At 41.3% G+C, this 25,123-nt stretch overlaps 3 protein-coding genes across 4 annotated transcripts in view; 1 reads left to right on the top strand and 2 right to left on the bottom strand.

The window, feature by feature from the left end:
* On the bottom strand, positions 1 to 1,986 carry PTRHD1 (peptidyl-tRNA hydrolase domain containing 1). Its single transcript, XM_073672923.1, has 2 exons — positions 1,692 to 1,986; positions 1 to 300 (listed from the first exon to the last, which is right to left on the bottom strand). Exons 1-2 carry the CDS (start codon positions 1,875 to 1,877, stop codon positions 130 to 132), a joined length of 357 nt encoding a protein of 118 aa, XP_073529024.1. The 5' UTR covers positions 1,878 to 1,986; the 3' UTR covers positions 1 to 129.
* Positions 1,987 to 2,266: 280 nt separating this feature from the next.
* Positions 2,267 to 10,259, top strand: CENPO (centromere protein O). Its single transcript, XM_073673856.1, has 7 exons — positions 2,267 to 2,366; positions 3,583 to 3,658; positions 4,928 to 5,097; positions 5,172 to 5,292; positions 5,415 to 5,671; positions 9,563 to 9,734; positions 9,828 to 10,259. Exons 2-7 carry the CDS (start codon positions 3,628 to 3,630, stop codon positions 9,920 to 9,922), a joined length of 846 nt encoding a protein of 281 aa, XP_073529957.1. The 5' UTR covers positions 2,267 to 2,366; positions 3,583 to 3,627; the 3' UTR covers positions 9,923 to 10,259.
* Positions 10,260 to 14,290: 4,031 nt separating this feature from the next.
* ADCY3 (adenylate cyclase 3) overlaps positions 14,291 to 25,123 on the bottom strand; it is a 330,548-nt gene continuing 319,715 nt past the window's right edge. For both annotated transcript variants that reach the window (XM_073673855.1, XM_073673853.1), the window contains exons 18-20: positions 21,720 to 21,846; positions 21,283 to 21,407; positions 14,291 to 19,962 (exon numbers count right to left, since the gene is read on the bottom strand). In XM_073673855.1, the coding sequence (XP_073529956.1) occupies positions 19,780 to 19,962; positions 21,283 to 21,407; positions 21,720 to 21,846 (435 nt within the window). In that variant the 3' untranslated portion in view covers positions 14,291 to 19,779. The remainder of the gene's footprint in view (positions 19,963 to 21,282; positions 21,408 to 21,719; positions 21,847 to 25,123) is intronic.

Raw genomic sequence — 25,123 nt, 5'->3', positions numbered from 1 at the left:
AAAGCAAATAAATACAGATTTAATTAAATGTAATTAATTACATAAAAAAAAGTTTCTTGCTGCAGACAGGTCAGAAAACGAGATCCAAAGGCATCAATAAAAACCAAGAATGGTTCATATTCCCGCCATTCACTTCAAAAGTTTAAACTTTTTCAAGTAGCGATGCACTTCATCTTTAGGGTACGGTCTGAGAGCGATACACGTGGCAATGTTCTCAGGCTGCTCAACCCACATTTTGTGGTCAATATCAGCCTCCTTTAGAGTCTCCCCTAAACCGGTCAATGTGACCTCATCTGGGACCTGGAAGGAAAAGCACCAAAAATACACAGTATTAAAAAAGTTATATTCCTGTACATAGGGGGCAGTATTATAGTGGTTATATTCTTGTACATAGGGGGCAGTATTATAATAGTAGCTATATTCTTGTACATAGGGAGCAGTATTATAGTAGTTATATTCTTGTACATAGGGGGCAGTATTATAGTAGTTATATTCTTGTACATAGGGGCAGTATTATAGTAGTTATATTCTTGTACATATGGGTAGTATTATAGTAGTTATATTCTTGTACATAGGAGCAGTATTATAGTAGTTATATCCTTAGATATAGGGGCAGTATTATAGTAGTTATATTCTTGTACATAGGGGCAGTATTATAGTAGTTATATTTTTGTACATAGGGGCAGTATTATAGTAGTTATATTCTTGTACATAGGGGACAGTATTATAGTAGTTATATTCTTGCACATAGGGGGCAGTATTATAGTAGTTATATTCTTGTACATAGGAGCAGTATTATAGTAGTTATATTCTTGTACATAGGGGCAGTATTATAGTAGTTATATTCTAGTACATAGGGGCAGTATTATAGTAGTTATATTCTTGCACATAGGGGCAGTATTATAGTAGTTATATTCTTGTACATAGGAGCAGTATTATAGTAGTTATATTCTTGTACATAGGGGCAGTATTATAGTAGTTATATTCTTGTACATAGGGGGCAGTATTATAGTATATTCTAGTACATAGGGGCAGTATTATAGTAGTTATATTCTTGTATATAGGAGCAGTATTATAGTAGTTATATTCTTGTACATAGGAGCAGTATTATAATAGTTATATTCTTGTACATAGGAGCAGTATTATAGTAGTTATATTCTTGTACATAAGGGCAGTCTTATAGTAGTTATATTCTTGTACATAGGAGCAGTATTATAGTAGTTACATTCTTGTACATAGGAGCAGTATTATAGTAGTTATACTATTGTACATAGGGGGCAGTATTATAGTAGTTATATTCTTGTACATAGGGAGCAGTATTATAGTAGTTATATTCTTGTACATAGGGGGCAGTATTATAGTAGTTATATTCTTGTACATAGGAGCAGTATTATAGTAGTTATACTATTGTACATAGGGGGCAGTATTATAGTAGTTATATTCTTGTACATAGGGGGCAGTATTATAGTAATTATATTCTTGCACATAGGAGCAGTATTATAGTAGTTATATTCTTGTACATAGGGGGCAGTATTATAGTAGTTATATTCTTGTACATAGGAGCAGTATTATAGTAGTTATATTCTTGTACATAGGGGCAGTATTATAGTAGTTATACTATTGTACATAGGGGGCAGTATTATAGTATATTCTCGTATGTAGGGGCAGTATTATGATGTGCATGGCCTCACCTCTAGCACTACTTTGTGCATGCTGTCCAGCTCCTGCAGATAAGCCTGGGTGTGTGGGTGCTGGTAGTGCAGGTGAATGGCAGCTGTTGCAGCATGACAGGCCTGAGCCACCAGAGCTCCCAGTGGCCACCCGAGAGCTGACTGCAGATCCCTGCGGAGCACCACGTACTGCACCAGCGCTGCCATTCAGCCTCCTCCTGGTAGCTTCTGCAATCTGCTCATTTGTCAAGTTGACTGCTGTTAATAAAGTTATTTCGTGCCATATAGCCACATATTAAACTAGAAAGAATGAGAACCAAATATGATTGGTCAGATGTCTGACCATTCACCAATCATAACCGTAGGAAATAAGGATTTTTATTGGTTGTGCTTTCCACTAACCACCAATCAGCGTGCACTTTTGACCTATCGTCTGTTTCCTGGCAACGTTTGAGATTCAGACATTAGAGAACCAATGACTATAAGCCGTCTGTCTCCATGTGAGCGGCCACGGAGGTAATGTTGCTGTAAGCGCTGATGGTCTACGACATAATGGCTGCCCATTAATAATAGCTGCTGTGATTGGAGACAAACATATATCGCTTTTTAACGTTGTCACATTTCCTATTAACCAGATAGGAGGAGTTGTTTGCTCTGAAACTTCAGCATATTGGCGGCAGATATGATCCCACAAAGGTCGGTGTTGTCAAGCTTTGCATTGGTCACACTACAGGTCGCAGCATTCCCTTACACCCACAGTCTGTGTCCAGCGTGCATGTGTCCTCGCTGCATACAAAGCAGAAGGACTACAAGCCTCAGCATGTCCACTCAGTGTTACAGTCCCCATAACAGCAGGGACTAGAAGTCTCAGAGTGCTCTACTCTCAGCTCTGCATCAAAATGGGCTTCTGTTATCTCCTGCGTAGTACTACAACTCCCAGCATGTTCAAATAGTCTGCAGCTCTAAGCTGGGAGTTGTAGTTCACCTTTTTCCTTTTGATAAATATTTTCTTTCCGGCAGAATCCACAAGAAAAAGAAAAAAAAAAACACCAAATATATAAATTTTCTTTTTATTTTTTAATGGGTTAATTAGGAGATTTAAACATTTATTTTTATTTAATTTTTTCTTTCTTTTTATTCCCCTTCGGGAACTGGAATCGCTGATGGTTTCGGTACAATGTGCAGCCGAGCAGATTCAACTAACTGTTTTATATATATTTATAATGTATGTGTGTGTATGTATATATATATATATATATATATATATATATATATATATATATATATATATATATATATATATATCTTATTATATTTTTATTAATTGTTATATATATAATTGTTCTACTTTTTATTGTTATTATTTACTATAAACATATATACATTATTTTTACTAATTGTTACCTATAGATATATCACTGCTCTACTGTTTGCTGTGTGTATATAGATAGGAGAACCATTGAGCATAGTGCCATAAAAAACTTTATTTCATAAATAATTCATTTAAGATTAGTACATCACATCAACAATTTAGAATTTTATACAGGCTGAGACATGCGGCCAAATAGTCCCCCATTTTTTATTGCAGACCTCTACAGAGGGTCCATCCCAGGGGTCATAGGGAATGCTAGTGCAGGGATAGAGAGAGAGACAAACACATACACTAATGTTAGGTTATGGAGCCCACTCTACCACAAAAGCTACATTACACCTCACTCACCCAATGAAGGAGGGTCCAAATCTGAGCGGAACCGCGCAGGGACAGGACACTGGCAAAAACGAGCCTCGACGCGCGTTTCGCTGGTGATTACTCTTGGCTTTCTCAAGAGGCATTTATTATATAATGTGTGTGCTCTTTTTATTTATTATGAATTGTTGCTCTTATTTTCCTACCACTTTATCCCCTCTTTAGGTAACTTTCGGCATTTTCTCGGTGTCTGGGTGATCAGCGGCAGCCATGGAGCAGGTGCAGACGTTCTTCAGGGAAGGTGAGATCTTCTTAACGTTTCTACATTACGTCGTGTGACTTCAGGATCCAAAAAAAAAAAAAAGAAGCAAACATGGTGGAAACGTCAGCGAAATTAAGGTTTTGGGGTCAGTTTTATTGTTATAGGGCTTTTCCCCATTAAGGCTAGTGGACCCCAAACGCTTTTATATGCCGTACTTATGATAGAGCAGAGCCGGTGCTCGCCCTCCCTGGATCCAACGCTGTCTGCCGCTGCGGTCTCCATGTTTTGGCTGCAGTGGTGACATCACATTGACAGTGCACATCCCCGCTGCAGACGATCACTGAATTCAGTGATTTATGGTATTGGATAGGGATTCACAGGGCTCCCAATGTTTTCAGACGCTGAGTGGTTCTCAGGAAGTTCAAAAGTTTTTTGCTTCTTTGTAACAAGAAAAAAAAATTAAAAATTAAATGTAAATTGTAAATTCTTTTTGTTATTTTTAATTAAAATTTTTTATTTAACGTTTAGTCAATTTTAAATAATTTTTTTATACCCTAAAATGTCACAATAACGGTCACTATCAGCATTGTGTGTCTGGTAAGATTATGTGACCGGTCACATGGTGATCGCTGAGATTTACGTTTTTGATCATCTATTTACTATTTGTCCAGGATAGGAGTTATCTCAGATCCCGGCCGTTATAGTGAGTTGTGATTCCTCCAGGATAGGCGTTATCTCCGAGCCCAGCCGTTATAGTGAGTTGTGATTCCACCAGGATAGGAGTTATCTTAGATCCCGGCCGTTGTAGTGAGTTGTGATTCCACCAGGATAGGAGTTATCTCAGATCCCGGCCGTTATAGTGAGTTGTGATTCCTCCAGGATAGGAGTTATCTCCGAGCCCAGCCTTTATAGTGAGTTGTGATTCCTCCAGGATAGGAGTTATCTCAGATCTCGGCCGTTGCAGTGAGTTGTGATTCCTCCAGGATAGGAGTTATCTCAGATCTGGGCCGTTGCAGTGAGTTGTGATTCCTCCAGGATAGGAGTTATCTCAGATCTCGGCCGTTGCAGTGAGTTGTGATTCCTCCAGGATAGGAGTTATCTCACATCTCGGCCGTTGCAGTGAGTTGTGATTCCTCCAGGATAGGAGTTATCTCAGATCCCAGTTGTTATAGTGAGTTGTGATTCCACCAGGATAAGAGTTATCTCAGATCCCAGCCATTTTTATTGACGTTCTTTAGCCAGGGCATGTTGGGAGTTGTAGTGTCTGTGCGCAGGGCTTTCTGACCTGTCTGTCTCCGGGGGGGGAAGGCGTCCTCTCACATCTAGAACAGCTGGAGACTTTGTCGCACAACTTGGCTGAGAAGCAGGAGCTGAGCCGGCGGCAGGAGGACGTCCTGCAGGAGAAGAGGGAGATCCTCCTCCACCTGAAGAAGGAGCGGGACGAGCTGCAGGCCAAGATCAAGCGGCAAACGGAGGAGGTGAGTGCCGCCCGTCCACACCCCGCGGCGCACACCTGACAACTGCGCCTAATCCTGAGCCATCGTGTCACCAGATCCAGGCGTTAACTGCGACCGATGAGGGAAACCGCCGGCTGCAGCCGAACACCCGGAAAGCCATGCGGGACCTGAGGCTGGAGGAGATGGAGGGTGCCATGGAGGCGCTGTGGTTCACAGGTCAGTAGGAAATGGTTATAGCAGGGTTGTCAGAGCTGTACGATTGGAGTCAGCTTGTCTGGATACAACTGTGACGAACCCTCAGCTGTGCACAGGTCCGCTCACACTGTCTGTGCCCCCAGGAGTCAGCGGGAAGAAGACGGACAACGGCTTCTGCTTCTGCCTCAGCACGGCCTTTGAAGGCCACTACCTGGACTCCTATTACCTGCAGGTGAATAATATGGAGAAGCCGCACATCCGCCGTCACTCCATTCCCGCCTTCATCCCTCTTGCAAAAATCACCAAGAACCTGCGGGAAAACCTGAAAAAATTCCTCTGTGATCTGACGGATCACTTGAACGGCTTTGCCGGGAGAAAATTCCAGGCGGATCGGCTCCAGGTACCCTCATAGACTTGGCTGTATATCCCCTCTGCTTGCTGTCAGCGAATTAAATCGCTCATTTTGTCTTCTGCGCACCCCTCTTGTTGCACGGCGCACCCCTCTTGTTGCACGGCGCACCCCTCTTGTTGCACACCTCACTCTCCAGATCTCTCCATTATTTATATCGCTGGGCAATGCTGCCACCTGCTGGATAAATAAGTTATGTCTCCTCTACAGCAGGAGAAAACTCACATCTCAGCATTTAAGCCACTTAATGCTGTCCCTGTACAAGTGGAGGATAGCCTTGTAATCGGGACACCCACATACATTACTCCCTGATGTGCTGTTTGCTGCCTGTTTCAAATTTCTCTCTTGTGGGAGTGTCTCTCCCAGTAATACAGGCTGGATGTGAGGTCTGTGTGTCTCTCCCAGTAATATAGGCTGGATGTGAGGTCTGTGTGTCTCTCCCAGTAATATGGGCTGGATGTGAGGTCTGTGTGTCTCTCCCAGTAATATAGGCTGGATGTGAGGTCTGTGTGTCTCTCCCAGTAATATAGGCTGGATGTGAGGTCTGTGTGTCTCTCCCAGTAATATAGGCTGATATGAGGTTTGTGCGCGTCTCCCAGTAATATAGGCTGGATGTGAGGTCTGTGTGTCTCTCCCAGTAATATAGGCTGGATGTGAGGTCTGTGTGTCTCTCCCAGTAATATAGGCTGGATGTGAGGTCTGTGTGTCTCTCCCAGTAATATAGGCTGGATGTGAGGTTTGTGCGCGTCTCCCAGTAATATAGGCTGGATGTGAGGTCTGTGTGTCTCTCCCAGTAATATAGGCTGGATGTGAGGTCTGTGTGTCTCTCCCAGTAATATAGGCTGGATGTGAGGTCTGTGTGTCTCTCCCAGTAATATAGGCTGGATGTGAGGTCTGTGTACCTCTCCCAGTAATATAAGCTGGATGTGAGGTCTGTGTGTCTCTCCCAGTAATATAGGCTGGATGTGAGCTCTGTGTGTTTCTCCCAGTAATATAGGCTGGATGTGAGGTCTGTGTGTCTCTCCTAGTAATACAGGCTGGATGTGAGGTCTGTGTGTCTCTCCCAGTAATATAGGCTGGATGTGAGGTCTGTGTGTCTCTCCCAGTAATATAGGCTGGATGTGAGGTCTGTGTGTATCTCCCAGTAATATAGGCTGGATGTGAGGTCTGTGTGTCTCTCCCAGTAATATAGGCTGGATGTGAGGTCTGTGTGTCTCTCCCAGTAATATAGGCTGGATGTGAGGTCTGTGTGTCTCTCCTAGTAATATAGGCTGGATGTGAGGTTTGTGTGTCTCTCCCAGTAATATAGGCTGGATGTGAGGTCTGTGTGTCTCTCCCAGTAATATAGGCTGAATGTGAGGTCTGTGTGTCTCTCCCAGTAATATAGGCTGAATGTGAGGTATGTGTGTCTCTCCCAGTAATATAGGCTGGATGTGATGTCTGCGTGTCTCTCCCAGTAATATAGGCTGGATGTGAGGTCTGTGTGTCTCTCCTAGTAATATAAGCTGGATGTGAGGTCTGTGTGTGTCTCCCAGTAATATAGGCTGGATGTGAGGTCTGTATGTCTCTCCCAGTAATATAGGCTGGATGTGAGGTTTGTGTGACTCTCCCAGTAATATAGGCTGGATGTGAGGTCTGTATGTCTCTCCCAGTAGTATAGGCTGGATGTGAGGTTTGTGTGACTCTCCCAGTAATATAGGCTGGATGTGAGCTCTGTGTGTCTCTCCCAGTAATATAGGCTGGATGTGAGCTCTGTGTGACTCTCCAGTAATATAGGCTGGATGTGAGGTCTGTGTGTCTCTCCCAGTAATACAGGCTGGATGTGAGGTCTGTGTGTCTCACCCAGTAATATAGACTGGATGTGAGGTCTGTGTGTCTCACCCAGTAATATAGACTGGATGTGAGGTCTGTGCGTATCTTCCAGTAATATAGGCTGGATGTGAGGTCTGTGTGTCTCTCCCAGTAATATAGGCTGGATGTGAGGTCTGTGTCTCTCCCAGTAATATAGACTGGATGTGAGGTCTGTGTCTCTCACAGTAATATAGGCTAGATGCGAGGTCTGTGTGTCTCTCCCAGTAATATAGGCTGGATGTGAGCTCTGTGTATCTCTCCCAGTAATATAGGCTGGATGCGAGGTCTGTGTGCCTCTCCCAGTAATATAGGCTGGATGTGAGGTCTGTGTGTCTCTCCCAGTAATATAGGCTGGATGTGAGGTCTGTGTGTCTATCCCAGTAATATAGGCTGGATGTGAGGTCTGTGTGTCTCTCCCAGTAATATAGGCTGGATGTGAGCTCTGTGTGTCTCTCCCGGTAATATAGGCTGGATGTAAGGTCTGTGTCTCTCCCAGTAATATAGGCTGGATGTGAGGTCTGTGTGTCTCTCCCAGTAATATAGGCTGGATGTGAGGTCTGTGTGTCTCTCCCAGTAATATAGGCTGGATGTAAGGTCTGTGTCTCTCCCAGTAATATAGGCTGGATGCGAGGTCTGTGTGCCTCTCCCAGTAATATAGGCTGGATGTGAGGTCTGTGTGTCTCTCCCAGTAATATAGGCTGGATGTGAGGTCTGTGTGTCTCTCCCAGTAATATAGGCTGGATGTGAGGTCTGTGTGTCTCTCCCAGTAATATAGGCTGGATGTGAGCTCTGTGTGTCTCTCCCGGTAATATAGGCTGGATGTAAGGTCTGTGTCTCTCCCAGTAATATAGGCTGGATGTGAGGTCTGTGTGTCTCTCCCAGTAATATAGGCTGGATGTGAGGTCTGTGTGTCTCTCCCAGTAATATAGGCTGGATGTGAGCTCTGTGTGTCTCTCCCGGTAATATAGGCTGGATGTAAGGTCTGTGTCTCTCCCAGTAATATAGGCTGGATGTGAGGTCTGTGTGTCTCTCCCAGTAATATAGGCTGGATGTGAGCTCTGTGTGTCTCTCCCGGTAATATAGGCTGGATGTAAGGTCTGTGTCTCTCCCAGTAATATAGGCTGGATGTGAGGTCTGTGTGTCTCTCCCAGTAATATAGGCTGGATGTGAGCTCTGTGTGTCTCTCCCGGTAATATAGGCTGGATGTAAGGTCTGTGTCTCTCCCAGTAATATAGGCTGGATGTGAGGTCTGTGTGTCTCTCCCAGTAATATAGGCTGGATGTGAGGTCTGTGTGTCTCTCCCAGTAATATAGGCTGGATGTGAGCTCTGTGTGTCTCTCCCGGTAATATAGGCTGGATGTAAGGTCTGTGTCTCTCCCAGTAATATAGGCTGGATGTGAGGTCTGTGTGTCTCTCCCAGTAATATAGGCTGGATGTGAGGTCTGTGTGTCTCTCCCAGTAATATAAGCTGGATGTGAGCTCTGTGTGTATCCAGTTTGCTGCTATCTTCATTTGTTCATTAATCAGCACAACTTCTACCCCCGCACTTGTTTCCCCTTCATGTGCTTTTCTCCTTATTCACAGCCTGTGTTCTCTACCCTCACCGTACACTAGATACTTTCGCCCCTCTCCACACTGTGGAGATCTGTCTGTACCTTCCCCATCTCTCTGCTGCTTTCTCTGATACTAAGAGAATGATGAGAGAGATGGAGTAGGAGTGCTGACGGACTTGTCACATTTTTTTACTAACTTGACTAACAGAAGAATGGTTGAAATTTTGTAATGAAGACGGTTTAGAAAGTATCTTATCTTTTGCAATGGTGTTAGGTCTAAAGGCCAAAATAATGTGTTTGGGCCATAATCAGGTCAGGTTGTCGGTAACATCCAGAGTGCAGACCCTCTTTTCCTCAGGGACCCCACCCATGGTGTCTTTACTTGTTCGCCGGTTTTCCTATTAGCTCTCCTGCTGCGGATGATCTTCGTTGCTCCTCTCCTGGATAATCGCATGCTTTCTCGCCATCTCCTATACAGGACGCCCCAGGCGCCTACGTCCCGAACACCCTGCAGAGGAATTCCCTTCACACCGTCATCTCCTTCCAATACAACGTTTCAATCGATGGACGGAATTTCTGCTTCTCTGCAAAGCTATTATACGGCGCCATTACCCGCGTTCTCCCGACAGAGGCGCAGGTCACGTGTCCAGGTAACGGAAGCAGCCACCATCCTTTCCAGTTCTCATTTCTGGGCCTCGTCTTTGTGGCAGGTTAATAAAGTTTGCTTTGTTTTGACATTTCAGAAAACATCGGACCTGTGCGTGAGGCGGCGTCCTCCCACGCCGCGTTATTTCGCAGCACCCCCTTACATAGGGTCCTGGAGTCACTGACCGCCTAATGGATGGGACGGCTCAAAGGAGGTGGGGAGCAAGAGATGGCGGAATATGCAATGAAGTCAAAGAACCAAAAGTTCTAAAACTATGTCCTATACTTTTTTATTTTCTATATTGCTGACCGCCCTCTGGTGGTGAAGATGAGGATGGCAGATTTATATAGTTTCTTATGATTTTGTAATGTAATACATTGCAAAACTTCTAACCGCTGAGATGCCGCTGTCACTTTTGACGCAGCGTCTAAGGCGTAAACTTTCGGAGCAGGGTACAGCTGTAACTGGCTTTGTCATGGGGAGATAAACTCATTTTTAAGATCCCAACTTAATAAAGAAATTTTAAAAATACACCTTAAGAAGGATCTCAATAGCTCAATTAAATAGTAAAATTATTTTTTTCTCTGGATTGTCTCAACCTAATCAGTCTCACGTGCGTCTGTGTGCAAAGATTCACGGCTTTAGTGCAAGATTTTACTTTACCGGAGCTTCGGGAAAAACTGTACGCCGCGTTCCAAATTATTATGCAAATTGCAGTTCAATGTCATAAAGATGTAATTTTTTTTGCTTTTCCCATAAACTCATGGACGGTTTGTGTCCCAGGGTCTTTGGATCACTGAAATCAATCTCAAACACCTATGATAATTAGTTTACCAGGTGCCGAATTAAAGGAAAACTACTTAAGAAGGACTTTTTGCGTTATTAAGCAGCCGCAGGTTTCAAGCAATATGGGAAAGAAAAAAAGAAATCTCTGCTTCAAATAGTGCAACGCCGAGCTCGGACAAGGTATCAAAACAGATATTTCATGAAAATTTAAGCGTGATCATCAAACCATGAAGAGATTTGTGGCTGATACTGAGCACAAAATGGTTTGTGCAGATAAAGGCATAACGAGGAAGGTTTTCTGCCAGATAAATTCATCGGATTAAGAGAGCAGCTGTTAAAATACCATTACATAGCAGCAAACAGGTATTTGAAGCTGCTGGTGCCTCTACCTCTCCCCTGGCAGAAAAAAACGCATGCGGATTGTACATGCGGATTGTACATTCGTTTTTCCTGCCAGGGACATGCGGATGTGAAGCGTTCTTCACTTGCATTTCTGCATGCGGGTTATCAAGCGCTTTCCAAGTGATTTTAGCATCACTTGGAAAGTGCTTGACAACTTGGTCACACTATATAAATCCATGCAAGCGGTTAAAAATAAAAAATAAATCTATACTTACCTTCCGATGGCCCCCGGTGTCTTGCTTCGCTCGGTCCTGGCTGCCGGCAGCGGTACACTGAAGGACCTGCCAACGTCAGCATCGCATAACCCGTCACATGACTATGACGTCAGCGCAGGTCCTTCAGTCCATCGCGATCTGCCGGCATGAGAGGACGAGTGCACCGCGGGCCATCAGTAGGTAAGTATAATGTATATTTTTTATTTTATTCTTTTTTTTTTTTACAGGTTCTATGGTACCCGGGTCTGGAGGAGAGTCTCCTGTCCTCCACACCCGGGTACCATCCGCACATTGAAACGCGTGAAATCCGTACAGATCCAGTCATGCGGATATTAATCGATTCAATGCAAGTCAATGGCGGCGAAAACGCAGCGCTTCCGCAAAATAATTGGTAGTGCTGCGTTTTTTTCCGCAATGATAATCCGCAGCGGAAATTTCCGCAGCATGTGCATAGCACATGCGGATTATCATTGGGGAACATGGCAGACCTACTACCAAGCGTTTTTGCCGCTGTGGAAACGCTTAAAAAACGCATCGTGGGCACACAGCCTCAAAGACTTTGTGGGTGATGAAGCTTCAAGACTCCTCCTGTATGGAGAAAGTAGTCGCAGGCATTGCTCAGCTGTGATTTTGGCCCCTTCTTCCGCACACACTTTCACATCCTGAAGGTCCCGTTGTCCTTCTATGATCTCTGAGCTTTAGTTCCTTCTATACGATTTCTCTTGGATTCAGGTCCGGTGATCGGCTCGGCCATTCTAGCTGCTTTATTTTCTTCCTCCGAAATCATTTCAGTGTTTCCTTGGCTGTGTGTTTGGGATCATTGTCTTGCTGAAATGTCCACCCTCGTTTCATCTTCATCATCCTGGTATTTGGCAGAAGATTTTTATCAAGAATGTCTCAGTACATTTGTCCATTCATCCTTTCTTCAATTATATAAAGTTTGCCAGTGTGTGGATTGGGAGATTTGTCCAATAAAATGTGACGGTTGAAGATTTGAACATTATATCGACCTTTCAGGAAAATCAGAGAAAAAATAGTAGTTGCATAATTTGGAACTCTGCGTATGCGCTTACCGTCTGAATTCATGGAGCAGTTGCATCAAACCAATGCGTATAGCTTTTCATAGGAGCTGTGTACACCAAACGATAGGAGATTTATAACTATTCAGTCTAACTATAGAGTCCGAGTGTTACTCTCAGAAACATACAGTCATATGAAAAAGTTTGGGCACCTCTATTAATCTTCAGCTTAATGTTTTATAAAAATTGGTGTTTTTGCAACAGCTATTTCAGTTTGATCTATGTAATAACTGTTGGACACAGTAATGTTTCTGCCTTGAAATGAGGTTTATTGTACTAACAGAAAATGTGCAATCTGCATTCAAACAAAATTTGACAGGTGCATAAGTATGGGCACCTCACCAGAAAAGTGACATTAATATTTAGTAGATCCTCCTTTTGTCTCTAGTCGCTTCCTGTAGCTTTTAATGATTTCCTGGATCCTGGATGAAGGTATTTTTGACCATTCCTCTTTACAAACAATTCCAGTTCAGTTAAGTTTGATGGTCGCCGAGCATGGACAGCCCTCTTCAAATGATCCCACAGATGGTCAATGATATTCAGGTCTGGGGACTGGGATGGCCATTCCAGAACATTGTAATTGTTCCTCTGCATGAATGCCTGAGTAGATTTGGAGCGGTGTTTTGGATCATTGTCTTGCTGAAAGATCCATCCCCTGCGTAACTTCAACTTTATCACTGATTCTTGAACATTATTGTCAAGAATCTGCTGATACTGAGTGGAATCCATGAGTCCCTCAACTTTAACAAGATTCCCAGTGCCGACATTGGCCACACAGCCCCAAAGCATGATGGAACCTCCACCAAATTTTACTGTGGGTAGCAAGTGTTTTTCTTGGAATGCTGTGTTTTTTTGCCGCCATGCATAACGCCTTTTTGTATGACCAAACAACTCAATCTTGGTTTCATCAGTCCACAGGACCTTCTTCCAAAAAGAAATTGGCTTCTCCAAATGTGCTTTTGCATACCTCAGCCGACTCTGTTTGTGGCGTGCTTGCAGAAACGGCTTCTTTCGCATCACTCTCCCATACAGCTTCTCCTTGTGCAAAGTGCGTTGTATAGTTGACCGATGCACAGTGACACCATCTGCAGCAAGTTGATGCTGCAGCTCTCTGGAGGTGGTCTGAGGATTGTCCTTGACTGATCTCACCATTCTTCTTCTCTGCCTTTCTGATGTTTTTCTTGGCCTGCCACTTCTGGCCTTAACAAGAACTGTCCCTGTGTTCTTCCATTTCCTTACTATGTTCCTCACAGTGGAAACTGACAGGTTAAATCTCTGAGACAGCTTTTTGTATCCTTCCCCTGAACAACTATGTTGAATAATCTTTGTTTTCAGATCATTTGACAGTTGTTTTGAGGAGCCCATGATGCCACTCTTCAGAGGAGATTCAAACAGGAGAACAACTTGCAAGTAGCCACTTTAAGTAGCTTTTCTCATGATTGCATACACCTGGCTATGAAGTTCAAAGCTCAATGAGGTTACAAAACCAAAAAAAGTGCTTTAGTAAGTCAGTAAAAAGTAGGTAGGAGTATTTAAAACAAGAAAATGATAAGGGTGCCCATACTTATGCACCTGTCAAATTTAGTTTGAATGCAGATTGCACATTTTCTGTTAGCACAATAAACCTCATTTCAAGGCAGAAACATTACTGTGTCCAACAGTTATTACATATATCAAACTGAAATAGCTGTTGCAAAAACACCAATTTTTATAAAACATTAAGCTTAAGATTAATAGGGGTGCCCAAACTTTTTCATATGACTGTAGCCCATGTAAATAAGATCTAATTTTAACAATTTTGTGTCCCGCTTTTTTTTTTTTTTTGGTGGCCATATCGATCCATATGTCGTGTGCAGCGACTTCCGTAAGGTTACACTTTTAAAACAAGCCTGTGTAGTGCAAAGAGGCAGTCACTTGTAAAGCAGGTAGAACTTGTGACCACTTCTGTACTCGGAGCTACTTGTATTTATATGGTGGTCACACACAAAGAAGGATATAACCTGAACGTACACAACCTATGGAATATGGTAGGGAGAAGAGAAATCCAGCCGTAAATCAATACAGACCGGAGTCAATAATAGCAAGAGTGCAGTTTATTAAAAGCAAATACCAAAAAAATGACAACAGATGTGAATCGAAAATAATGAACATTGTGTCACCTCTGCCGAGACGTTAACAAGTGTCGTCATACTGAAGAACCAACCCTGGCGTCAGGAGGCTGCCCGTAAAGTCAGTCTACAACAGCAAATAGATTTTACCAGTTGCATTTGCTTTGGTTTGGACTCGATCATGAAATCATTACTCTTCATATTTTAAGAGATTGTTGTGATAGAAACTTTCTAAATTGAAATAGAAAAAAAAAAATGTTTTATTAGGTTCCTCCTTGATCTTCAGTGCTCATCACGTTGCCCGTAGCCGGATATCATTTTTTTCCATGGCATCTTTAATCGTGTTGATTTTAATTCGGTAAACCCCTGTTGGGTTCATCCCTATGGTCCCAATTTCATGGCCAATTATCGACCCTCTATGGCGAGGAGAACAAACCAGTCCAGCTTAGGAGAAGCCAGAGACTTGGCAACAAAAACATTCACAAAGTTTTGTGATGAAGAAGCTTCAAGTGCTGGAGTCTGAGACCCGGCAGATTTTGGTCTGACTTGATGATCCATTTGCCTTGTCTCGAGTCATCCTAAGACCATTCTTATTCCCAACTTCTTTACCCGTCCTACTGGAGACCTTTTCCATCTCCCACATTCTTATTCCCAACTTCTTTACCTGTCCTACTGGAGACCTTTTCCATCTCCCGCATTCCTACCATAAAATCTGACTTGGGTGGAACGTCTGATGATATTTCAAGGAATAATCAGACGTAAGAACTGTTGACTTCAAAATACCCTTGGAGCACTTTCATTCGATGTCTCCTTTGACATCTTACTCTTCGCCGAACCTTTCCCTTTCCACTGAAGCCTTCATTATATTTCTTCCTTTCGACCCCCTTGTCACCATCATGCAAGAGCTCGATGATTTGTACAGTGATGGGTTATGATTGAAACCATGAGAAAGTTTTGGAAAACCTCCCTATGTCCCAAGTCGTCTCTTACTTGCATTGGGACATAAAGTGGCCATAAACATTAGATCACCGTGAACTGCACCCACCAATTTCAGCAAGACCAGTCAACCATCTCAAGCAGTACCCTAAACCTTCCTCGACCACAGATGTGACTGACAAAGGGGGCAAGACGGGTCAGGCACAACGGATTTCAACATACCTGAACCTTTGTTCTCGTCTCTGTTGGGATTGAGCAATGTACAGCCAACGTTGGTGGTGTCTAAATAGGCAACTGATGTCCTCCACAGTTCGGACCGTACAAGTATATTATGGGGAAAGATCAAGACCGGTGAAGACCCTTTTCTAATAGAAGTGTTGTCCATTGGAAATGTATTTAGACAAATGGAGGTCCACTAGGTAGTGGAGGCAGGCCCTAAGGACACTGTCCCTCCCTGCAATTCGGCCTTTCATCGTTTCTAAAGAAAAGCTCCATTATTTTACAGGCTGAAGCTACGTTGAGAAAATGCTTTTTTTCGTGAGGCCGTGACTTCTACTCTAGTCCCATCCAGAGCTGCATTCATAAATCCACTGCCTGCCACCTGGGATCCGTCAGCCCTGCAGTGACAGGCTCTCCCGCTACATCTTGGCTGAGCTTACATGCAGATGATACGTTTTGCTACATATAGATAAAGTGTTACATAAAATAGAGGCAATGCATTTACTCCTACAGGACCCCCCCGGGGAAATAGGAAGCCCCTTACAGGCAGGTTGGTTTTGTCCTCTTTTTTATTAGGCAGTGAAAACTTCTACAAGGGTGTGACTACCGCAGGTGCTGCAATGTCGGATGTGCGAGGATGGTATGTAGTGTGCTGGTGTCTGCAGGTAGCTCCAGTAAGGGACCCCATTATTATCTGTGATCTAACACTGCATGTAGACTGCTGGTACAGTGCTTGGTCCGGACTCCCACAATGCACCACTGCCCTGAGAGTCCACAAGTAAGTAATCATCATTCTAAATGCAGCGTTGAATGTGACTAAGGAAGTGGCAGTATTTGGCAAAACACGGTAAAGGGGGCAGTCTACAGTCATGGCCAAAAGTTTTGAGACTTACATAAATTTTAGTTCTCACTAAACTTGCTGCTTCAGTTTTTATAGTGGCACTCTAGATAAGACTGATCAAAGTCAATCCTTGCCATGAAAATTAATGAACGGCTTACATCATTTCAGTGATCTCATTAGCAGAGGAGAAAGTGTTAACGAGGACAAGGCAGCTGATGTCACTCCGTCTTGCTGATTTTAAAAGAGTCAGTTGCTTTTCTTTGTTAACCATGGTTAGCTCCAAGGAAACGTGCAGTCGTCATTACTTTGCATCGAAAGGCTTTACAGGCAAGGACATTGCTGTTTGTAAGATTTTCCCTAAATCAACTATCACCAAGAACTTCAAATAGAGAGATTTTACTTGCAGTGAAGAAGGCTTCAAGGAGTCCAAGAAAGTCCAGCAAGTGCCAGGACTATCTCTTAAAGAGGCTTCAGCTACTGGATCAGTTCTACACCAGTGCAGAGCTTGCTCAGAAATGGCAGCAGGTAGGTGTTAGTGTATCTGCACGCACAGTGAGACAAAGGCTTTTGGAGGCTGCCTGGTGTCAAGAAGGGCAGCAAAGAAGCCTCTTCTCTCCAGGAAAATTATCAAGGACAGGGAGATTCTGCAGTGTGTACAGGGATTGAACTGCAGAGGACGGGGGTTAAGTTATTGTCCCAGACTAAGCCTTTTTACACTGTTTGGGACATTTAGAAGAATGATTGTCCAGAGAAGAGAAGAAGACACTGCCATGATTACTGTGTCATCCAACAGTAAAGCCTCCTGAGACCATTCATGTGTGGGGGCTTCTCATCCATGGAGGGGCTACCTCACAATTTTGCCTAAGATGGCCATGAATAAAAAAACAGGATCTAAACTTCCTCCAAGAGCAACTTCTCCCATCATCCAGCAGCAATGAGGTGATGAGGCTTTTACCAGCATGATGGAGACCATGTCACAAGGCAAAGGTGAGAACTAAGTGGCTCGGTGAATAAAATATTGATGTTTTGGGTCCAGGAAACTCCCCACAAAACCCCAGAAATTGTGATAACCTCCGAGCTCTGATGAGACAAGAATGGGCGGCCATTCGTCAGGATCTTCCCAGAAGCCGATATCCATCTGCCCGGCAGCGCTGGGGAATATTCAGGCGTCACAGAAACTTCACATATAGTGTAAAAACTTCTGGAATGTTTAGAATGGTACGTTCGTAACCAATGAAACATCCGACTAAAAGAGCGAAAAACACTGAAGAGGCAAAATGTTAACCAAAATTTGTGTCAGTCTCAGAACTTTTGCCCATGACTGTATATACAGCTGTACACTGCTCCTATTGGCCACTAGGAAGCAGTCTATATACAACTGTATAATTCATCTGTTGACCACTAGGGGCAGTCTCCATACAGCTGTATAGTGGTGCTATTTACCATAAGGAGGCAGAGTACATACCGCCAGATGATGCTCCTATGACCACTAGGGGGCAGTCTACTTATAGCCGTATATAATTCATTCATTGACCTCTTACAGCTGTATATTGCACCTATATGCATCGTTATATTGCTCCTACAGACCACTAGGGGCAGTCTATATTCAGCCACATAATGCTCTTATTGACCACCAGGTCGCAGTCAACATACATCTGGGTAACATACCTATTGACCACTAGGGGGTAAACTGTATACCGCTGTGTAATCCACCTATTGACCACTGGGGGACAGAGTGTATACAGCCGTATAATGCCCCTGATGACCATCGGGGGGCAGTCTACATATGTAAGTGGAAAGAATCTGTGCAGGACCCCTCTTCAGAGAGAACTGTATTAGCATGGAAAGAGGTTCGGTGCCGAGGTCATGCCTAACCCAGTTCTCCTCTTGCAAACCTTTCCTTTGGGTAATTATGTATGAAAATGAACAATTATCAAACAATTCCCTGCACTGGTAATATAAATAAATAAATTACTGATAATTATATTGCATTCATCTTGCTTCCTCCACCCCAGCTGAATCCTCCCCACCCCAGAGGGGGCCGTAGACGTAACGATTTACCGTCCATAAAAGACCCAACATTAACCAATGTACTTGATCAAGTACTCACAGTGAATTAACGCTTTCTACCCTTCAAGACAAAAAGGATATTTAAGAAAAAAAAAAAATCCAAAAAATTCTGGATCAAAAAGGACAATAGTGAAGGATGGTCAATGGACGTCATCTCCATGGCCAAGAATACGACTCGATGGACCAGATCCGAGAACATGACTCCAATCCCAGCTCTGCCCCTTCATACGGCTCCCGTCATACAGCGCTTCGTCAGAACTTCTATATATATAATATATTTATAATTCGTAAAAATATAAATTTGAAAAAAAAAAACAACGTAAATTAAATCTCTGTCCATAGACGACCTGTGTCCGCGTCCCTCTATATAGTTATCTTTTTGCATTTTCCTCTGTGTCTATGATTCCCGTTCCAGGTAATAAAACGTTACGGGGTTTTTTTTTTTCGTTTTTTTTTTGGAAGCTGCGGGTTTTCTTCATATAAAAGTATATTATTTTTTTTTGTTTTTTTTGTATGTGTGTGTTTTTGTTAAGAAAAATAGAAATCACAGAGACTCTCGAAGAAGTCAGCTCTGTCCGAAGCGGTGACACGTCATCGATAAATCGTCGGTAGAACAGTCTCTTTTTTTTTTTTTTTTTTCCCCCTCCCTCGAGTACCTGGGAAATGATTAAATGGAGGGGAGAATAAGCAGCAGTGATCGGGGTGCAGGCCGTATCTGGAAGGGGGGGGATACCAGCCGACAATCAAAAATATAAATGCTTTCGATCTTAATTTGTTTTCGTCATGTGTTATGTATATAGTTTTTCTTTTTTCTTAATTTTTTTTTTCCATTTTTTTTTTTTTTTTTTTTTACTCCAAATATAATGAAATATATTGCACTCTCGTCGTAGCATTCCCACTAACTACATGGGCAAGGTTATGGGTATTATCACAGCAAACTAGCAGTAAATTAGCCGTCCCGTCGCCCCAATAGAAAGTCCCAACGCGTTGTTGGTTTTTTTTTGACCTTATGTGCTCATCTTCTACGTTTCGGGGGGGACAAGTTTAAATTAAAACTTGAATATTGTGTCGTGAAGCATCCAATATGCATTCTCTATGATACCAAAAAAGTCAACACAGGCCCTTCGGCTGACAGCCTCCACCATTTGGGGTCTACTGGATTTTTGTCAAAAAAACGCTGTCTCTCTCTTTCGAGTCTCTTCGTGAACCTGTGCAGTCAAAAGTCTTAAAAAGGCAACTCCAGAAATAAAGAAACTTGTATTTATAGGTGTATATGTCATCTATTATGTCCATTTATATCTATTCCTCTGGCGTGTGGAGGATGTAGGGTTTCCTTGTCAGTCTGGATGGACTTCATGTTTATGGCATTTCTGCTGGACGGGTGGTCTACAGATCAAGAGTTTTCCACCACTTGGTGGGGCAGAGTGACCGAGGAGCCGTTGATGAAGGAACCTTGTTTGTCCCGTCCTTTCATGAAGAAAGTGAGAAGTTCACCTTTCCCTTTGACGTAGATGGGTCCTCTCCTGACAAAGCGGAAGCCGTACTCCTTCAAGATGTCATGGGTGTCTTCTACAACCTGGAAGAGTGAACGAGAAGATGAATCACTCTCGGCACCATATGATCCTGGATCTTCTCGTTTACTTACTGGCACCATTAACTCTGGAACCTACGAGTAACCAAGCTCCAGAAAACACTTGCTATAGGGTGAGGAAAGAAAGATGGACACTGATATTAAGAACACAGTGACTTCAACAACTTTGCGGTAGCCTACCGTAGCCAACTCAACTGATTCTTTTTTTGCTCTTTCGTTTTTTATCCTCCACTTCATCCAAGAGTAGAGATTAGTAAATAACTTTGGAATTAAATTCTACGAGAATGTTACAAAAATCCGTATTTGCCAAAATGAGGATTTTTTTTTTGCAATTTGCTTCTGTGCCGTTGTAAAAAGTCATCAAAATGTTAAAGAATAAAAATAACCTGTTGTACTCACCTCTCCGGACCCTCCGCTCCTCAACGTCACCTGTTCCGGTCTTCATCGCATCTTTAGATCCCGAGGCCTTTCACACTGGGCCGGGGCACTTGGGTTTGATATACCTGGGAGGGTTTCTGCATGCGCCGGCAAACATGATGGCGTATGCCAAGACACCGTGATGTTTTGCACAGAACCCTTCCAAACAAAACCGGAAGTCCCGTCCCAGTGTGAACGGCAGGGGGAATTTAGCGTGACTGACGGCGATCTGAAGATCGGAAGAGGACCAGATGAGTGAAGGTGGAGCAGCAGAGGGGCCGAATAGAAGTTTTTTTTTTTTTACATCTTACATTTATTATTCTCTGGGGTTTGGACAGAGACCCCCCCAGACCAATAAATTTGAATAACTTCTCCACCAATCGAATTTCTTGGAAAAGAAGATAATTTGAATTCGTGTATCATTTTTCTTTCTTTTAGATTTAGCTTCTTTTTTAAAAAAAAATGTAAAACTTTTATAAATAATTGCTATGTCGCCCTTTTCTGAGACACGTAACTTTTTTTTCGTTCCCCGGTCTATAGAGCTGTAGGGGGGCTAGTTTTTTTTTGCATAACGAGCTCTCGCTTTTATTGATATCGTTTTGGGGCACATATAATAATTTGATCATTTTTATTGCATTTTTTGTTTGCTTTAATTTTTTATGCCATTCACCATATGGGTTAATTCATTTTATATTTTTATAGTTTTTTTGGAGGGAGGCGGTGATATAAAATATGCCTATTTTTTAACATAATTTTTTTTTTATTCAAATTAGGAAAGGTGAAAGTCATGTTTAATATTGGTATATCGGTCTTCCATATGGTCACTGTATGGCGGTAATATTGGTGCTAGTATTCGCCTAGCCTGACTTGCTCCTGTGTTGTCCGTACCTGGATGTTGCCCATGACGCCGGTAGACTCCATTCTGCTGGCGACGTTCACCGTGTTCCCCCAGATGTCATAGTGAGGTTTGCGAGCGCCGATGACACCAGCCAGTACTCCGCCCTTATTGAGTCCTGAGGAAAGAAAAGCATATTACTCAGCAATACTGATAAGGAGTCTTGGTATCTTCATAGGGAAGGAGACGGGTTACTTGGAAGTACTTTTTCTACAGGTATGTGGATTTTAGGAGACACTATTCCCATGTGAGGCTTGCTTTTTCCAAACTTCGCCAAACTCCATTAAAAAAAACAAAAACAAACTGTAAAGTGAATCATATGGAAGCGCTCACTGACTATCAACATGGATACATAAATATATTCACATTGCAGACAAATCATCTTATTACTGCATCTCCGTGTACAACAGGACTATAGAGCAACACTTACCTATCCGCAGCATGAAGTTATTAAACGACTGGTAGTTGATGTTCATTAACGTCACCTTCATTGCCAGAGCGAAGTCAGCGAGATCAGCAAGATGCTGCCAGCGTTCCTTATCCGAGATCTCTTCTTTCTATGGATACATCAAAATAATCCATAGGGGCAGTATTATAGTAGTCATATTCTTGTACATAGGGGGCAGTATTATAGTAGTTATATTCTTGTACATAGGGGGCAGTATTATAGTAGTTATATTCTTGTACATAAGGGCAGTATTATAGTAGTTATATTCTTGTACATAGGGGGCAGTATTATAGTAGTTATATTCTTGTACATAGGAGCAGTATTATAGTAGTTATATTCTTGTACATAGGAGCAGTATTATAGTAGTTATATTGTTGTACATAGGGGCAGTATTATAGTAGTTATATTCTTGTACATAGGAGCAGTATTATAGTAGTTATATTCTTGTACATAGGGGGCAGTATTATAGTAGTTATATTCTTGTACATAGGGGGCAGTATTATAGTAGTTATATTCTTGTACATTGGAGCAGTATTATAGTAGTTATATTCTTGTACATAGGGGGCAGTATTATAGTAGTTATATTATTGTACATTGGAGCAGTATTATAGTAGTTACATTCTTGTACATAGGGGGCAGTATTATAGTAGTTATATTCTTGTATATAGGAACAGTATTATAGTAGTTATATTCTTGTACATAGGAGCAGTATTATAGTAGTTATATTCTTGTACATAGGGGCAATATTATAGTAGCTATATTCTTATACATAGGGGCAGTATTATAGTAGTTATATTCTTGTACATAGGAGCAGTATTATAGTAGTTATATTCTTTTACATAGGAGCAGTATTATAGTAGTTATATTCTTGTACATAGGAGCAGTATTATAGTAGTTATATTCCTGTACATAGGGAGCAGTATTATAGTAGTTATATTCTTGTACATAGGAGCAGTATTATAGCAGTTATATTCTTGTACATAGGGGGCAGTATTATAGTAGTTATATTCTTGTATATAGGGAGCAGTATTATAGTAGTCATATTCTTGTACATAGGGAGCAGTATTATAGTAGTTATATTCTTGTACATAGGGGGCAGTATTATAGTAGTTATATTCTTGTACATAAGGGCAGTATTACAGTAGTTATATTCTTGTACATAGGAGCAGTATTATAGTAGTTATATTCTTGTACATAGGAACAGTATTATAGTAGTTATATTCTTGTACATAGGGAGCAGTATTATAGTAGTTATATTCTTGTACATAGGGGCAGTATTATAGTAGTTATATTCTTGTACATAGGGGCAGTATTATAGTAGTTATATTCTTGTACATAGGAGCAGTATTATAGTAGTTATATTCTTGTACATAGGGGCAGTATTATAGTAGTTATATTCTTGTATATAGGGGCAGTATTATAGTAGTTATATTCTTGTATATAGGGGCAGTATTATAGTAGCTATATTCTTGTACATAGGAGCAGTATTATAGTAGTTATATTCTTGTATATAGGGGCAGTATTATAGTAGTTATATTCTTGTACATAGGGGCAGTATTATAGTAGTTATATTCTTGTACATAGGAGCAGTATTATAGTAGTTATATTCTTGTATATAGGGGCAGTATTATAGTAGTTATATTCTTGTATATAGGGGCAGTATTATAGTAGCTATATTCTTGTACATAGGAGCAGTATTATAGTAGTTATATTCTTGTATATAGGAGCAGTATTATAGTAGTTATATTCTTGTACATGGGGCAGTATTATAGTAGTTATATTCTTGTACATTGGAGCAGTATTATAGTAGTTATATTCTTGTACATAGGGGGCAGTATTATAGTAGTTATATTCTTGTACATTGGAGCAGTATTATAGTAGTTATATTCTTGTACATAGGGGGCAGTATTATAGTAGTTATATTCTTGTATATAGGAGCAGTATTATAGTAGTTATATTCTTGTACATAGGAGCAGTATTATAGTAGTTATATTCCTGTACATAGGGAGCAGTATTATAGTAGTTATATTCTTGTACATAGGAGCAGTATTATAGTAGTTATACTCTTGTACATAGGGAGCAGTATTATAGTAGTTATATTCTTGTACATAGGAGCAGTATTATAGTAGTTATATTCTTGTACATAGGGAGCAGTATTATAGTAGTTATATTCTTGTACATAGGGGCAGTATTATAGTAGTTATATTCTTGTACATAGGGTGCAGTATTATAGTAGTTATACTCTTTTACATTGGAGCAGTATTATAGTAGTTATATTCTTGTACATAGGGAGCAGTATTATAGTAGTTATATTCTTGTACATAGGGGCAGTATTATAGTAGTTATATTCTTGTACATAGGGTGCAGTATTATAGTAGTTATATTCTTGTACATAGGGGCAGTATTATAGTAGTTATATTCTGGTATATAGGAGCAGTATTATAGTAGTTATATTCTTGTACATAGGAGCAGTATTATAGTAGTTATATTCTTGTACATAGGGGGCAGTATTATAGTAGTTATATTCTTGTATATAGGAGCAGTATTATAGTAGTTATATTTTTGTACATAGGAGCAGTATTATAGTAGTTATATTCTTGTATATAGGGGCAGTATTATAGTAGTTATATTCTTGTACATAGGAGCAGTAATATAGTAGTTATATTCTTGTACATAGGAGGCAGTATTATAGTAGTTATATTCTTGTATATAGGGGCAGTATTATAGTAGTTATATTCTTGTATATAGGGGCAGTATTATAGTAGTTATATTCTTGTACATAGGAGCAGTATTATAGTAGTTATATTCTTGTACATAGGAGCAGTATTATAGTAGTTATATTCTTGTATATAGGGGCAGTATTATAGTAGTTATATTCTTGTACATAGGGGGCAGTATTATAGTAGTTATATTCCTGTACATAGGGGGCAGTATTATAGTAGTTATATTCTTGTATATAGGGGCAGTATTATAGTAGTTATAATCTTGTACATAGGAGCAGTATTATAGTAGTTATATTCTTGTACATAGGGGGCAGTATTATAGTAGTTATATTCTTGTACATAGGAGCAGTATTATAGTAGTTATATTCTTGTACATAGGAGCAGTATTATAGTAGTTATATTCTTGTACATAGGGGGCAGTATTATAGTAGTTATATTCTAGTACATGGGAGCAGCATTATAGTAGTTATATTCTAGTACATAGGAGCAGTATTATAGTAGTTATATTCTTGTACATAGGGGCAGTATTATAGTAGTTATATTCTTGTACATAGGGACAGTATTATAGTAGTTATATTCTTGTACATAGGAGCAATATTATAGTAGTTATATTCTTGTATATAGGGGGCAGTATTATAGTAGTTATATTCTTGTATATAGGGA

Source organism: Phyllobates terribilis, unplaced genomic scaffold, assembly GCF_046119375.1.
Source record: "Phyllobates terribilis strain yellow unplaced genomic scaffold, ASM4611937v1 Scaffold_3__8_contigs__length_932513732, whole genome shotgun sequence".
Taxonomy (NCBI): Eukaryota; Metazoa; Chordata; class Amphibia; order Anura; family Dendrobatidae; genus Phyllobates; species Phyllobates terribilis.
This window is presented reverse-complemented; position numbering and strand designations above follow the sequence as displayed.

Excerpts from the sequence above, each read along its gene's own strand:
- PTRHD1 (XM_073672923.1), bottom strand. The coding sequence starts at position 1,877 with ATGGCAGCGCTGGTGCAGTACGTGGTGCTCCGCAGGGATCTGCAGTCA. Across the intron at positions 301-1,691 it reads TGCACAAAGTAGTGCTAGAG|GTCCCAGATGAGGTCACATT; the intron begins GTGAGGCCATGC and ends TTTTCCTTCCAG.
- CENPO (XM_073673856.1), top strand. The coding sequence starts at position 3,628 with ATGGAGCAGGTGCAGACGTTCTTCAGGGAAG. Across the intron at positions 5,098-5,171 it reads TCAAGCGGCAAACGGAGGAG|ATCCAGGCGTTAACTGCGAC; the intron begins GTGAGTGCCGCC and ends TCGTGTCACCAG. Across the intron at positions 5,293-5,414 it reads GGAGGCGCTGTGGTTCACAG|GAGTCAGCGGGAAGAAGACG; the intron begins GTCAGTAGGAAA and ends CTGTGCCCCCAG.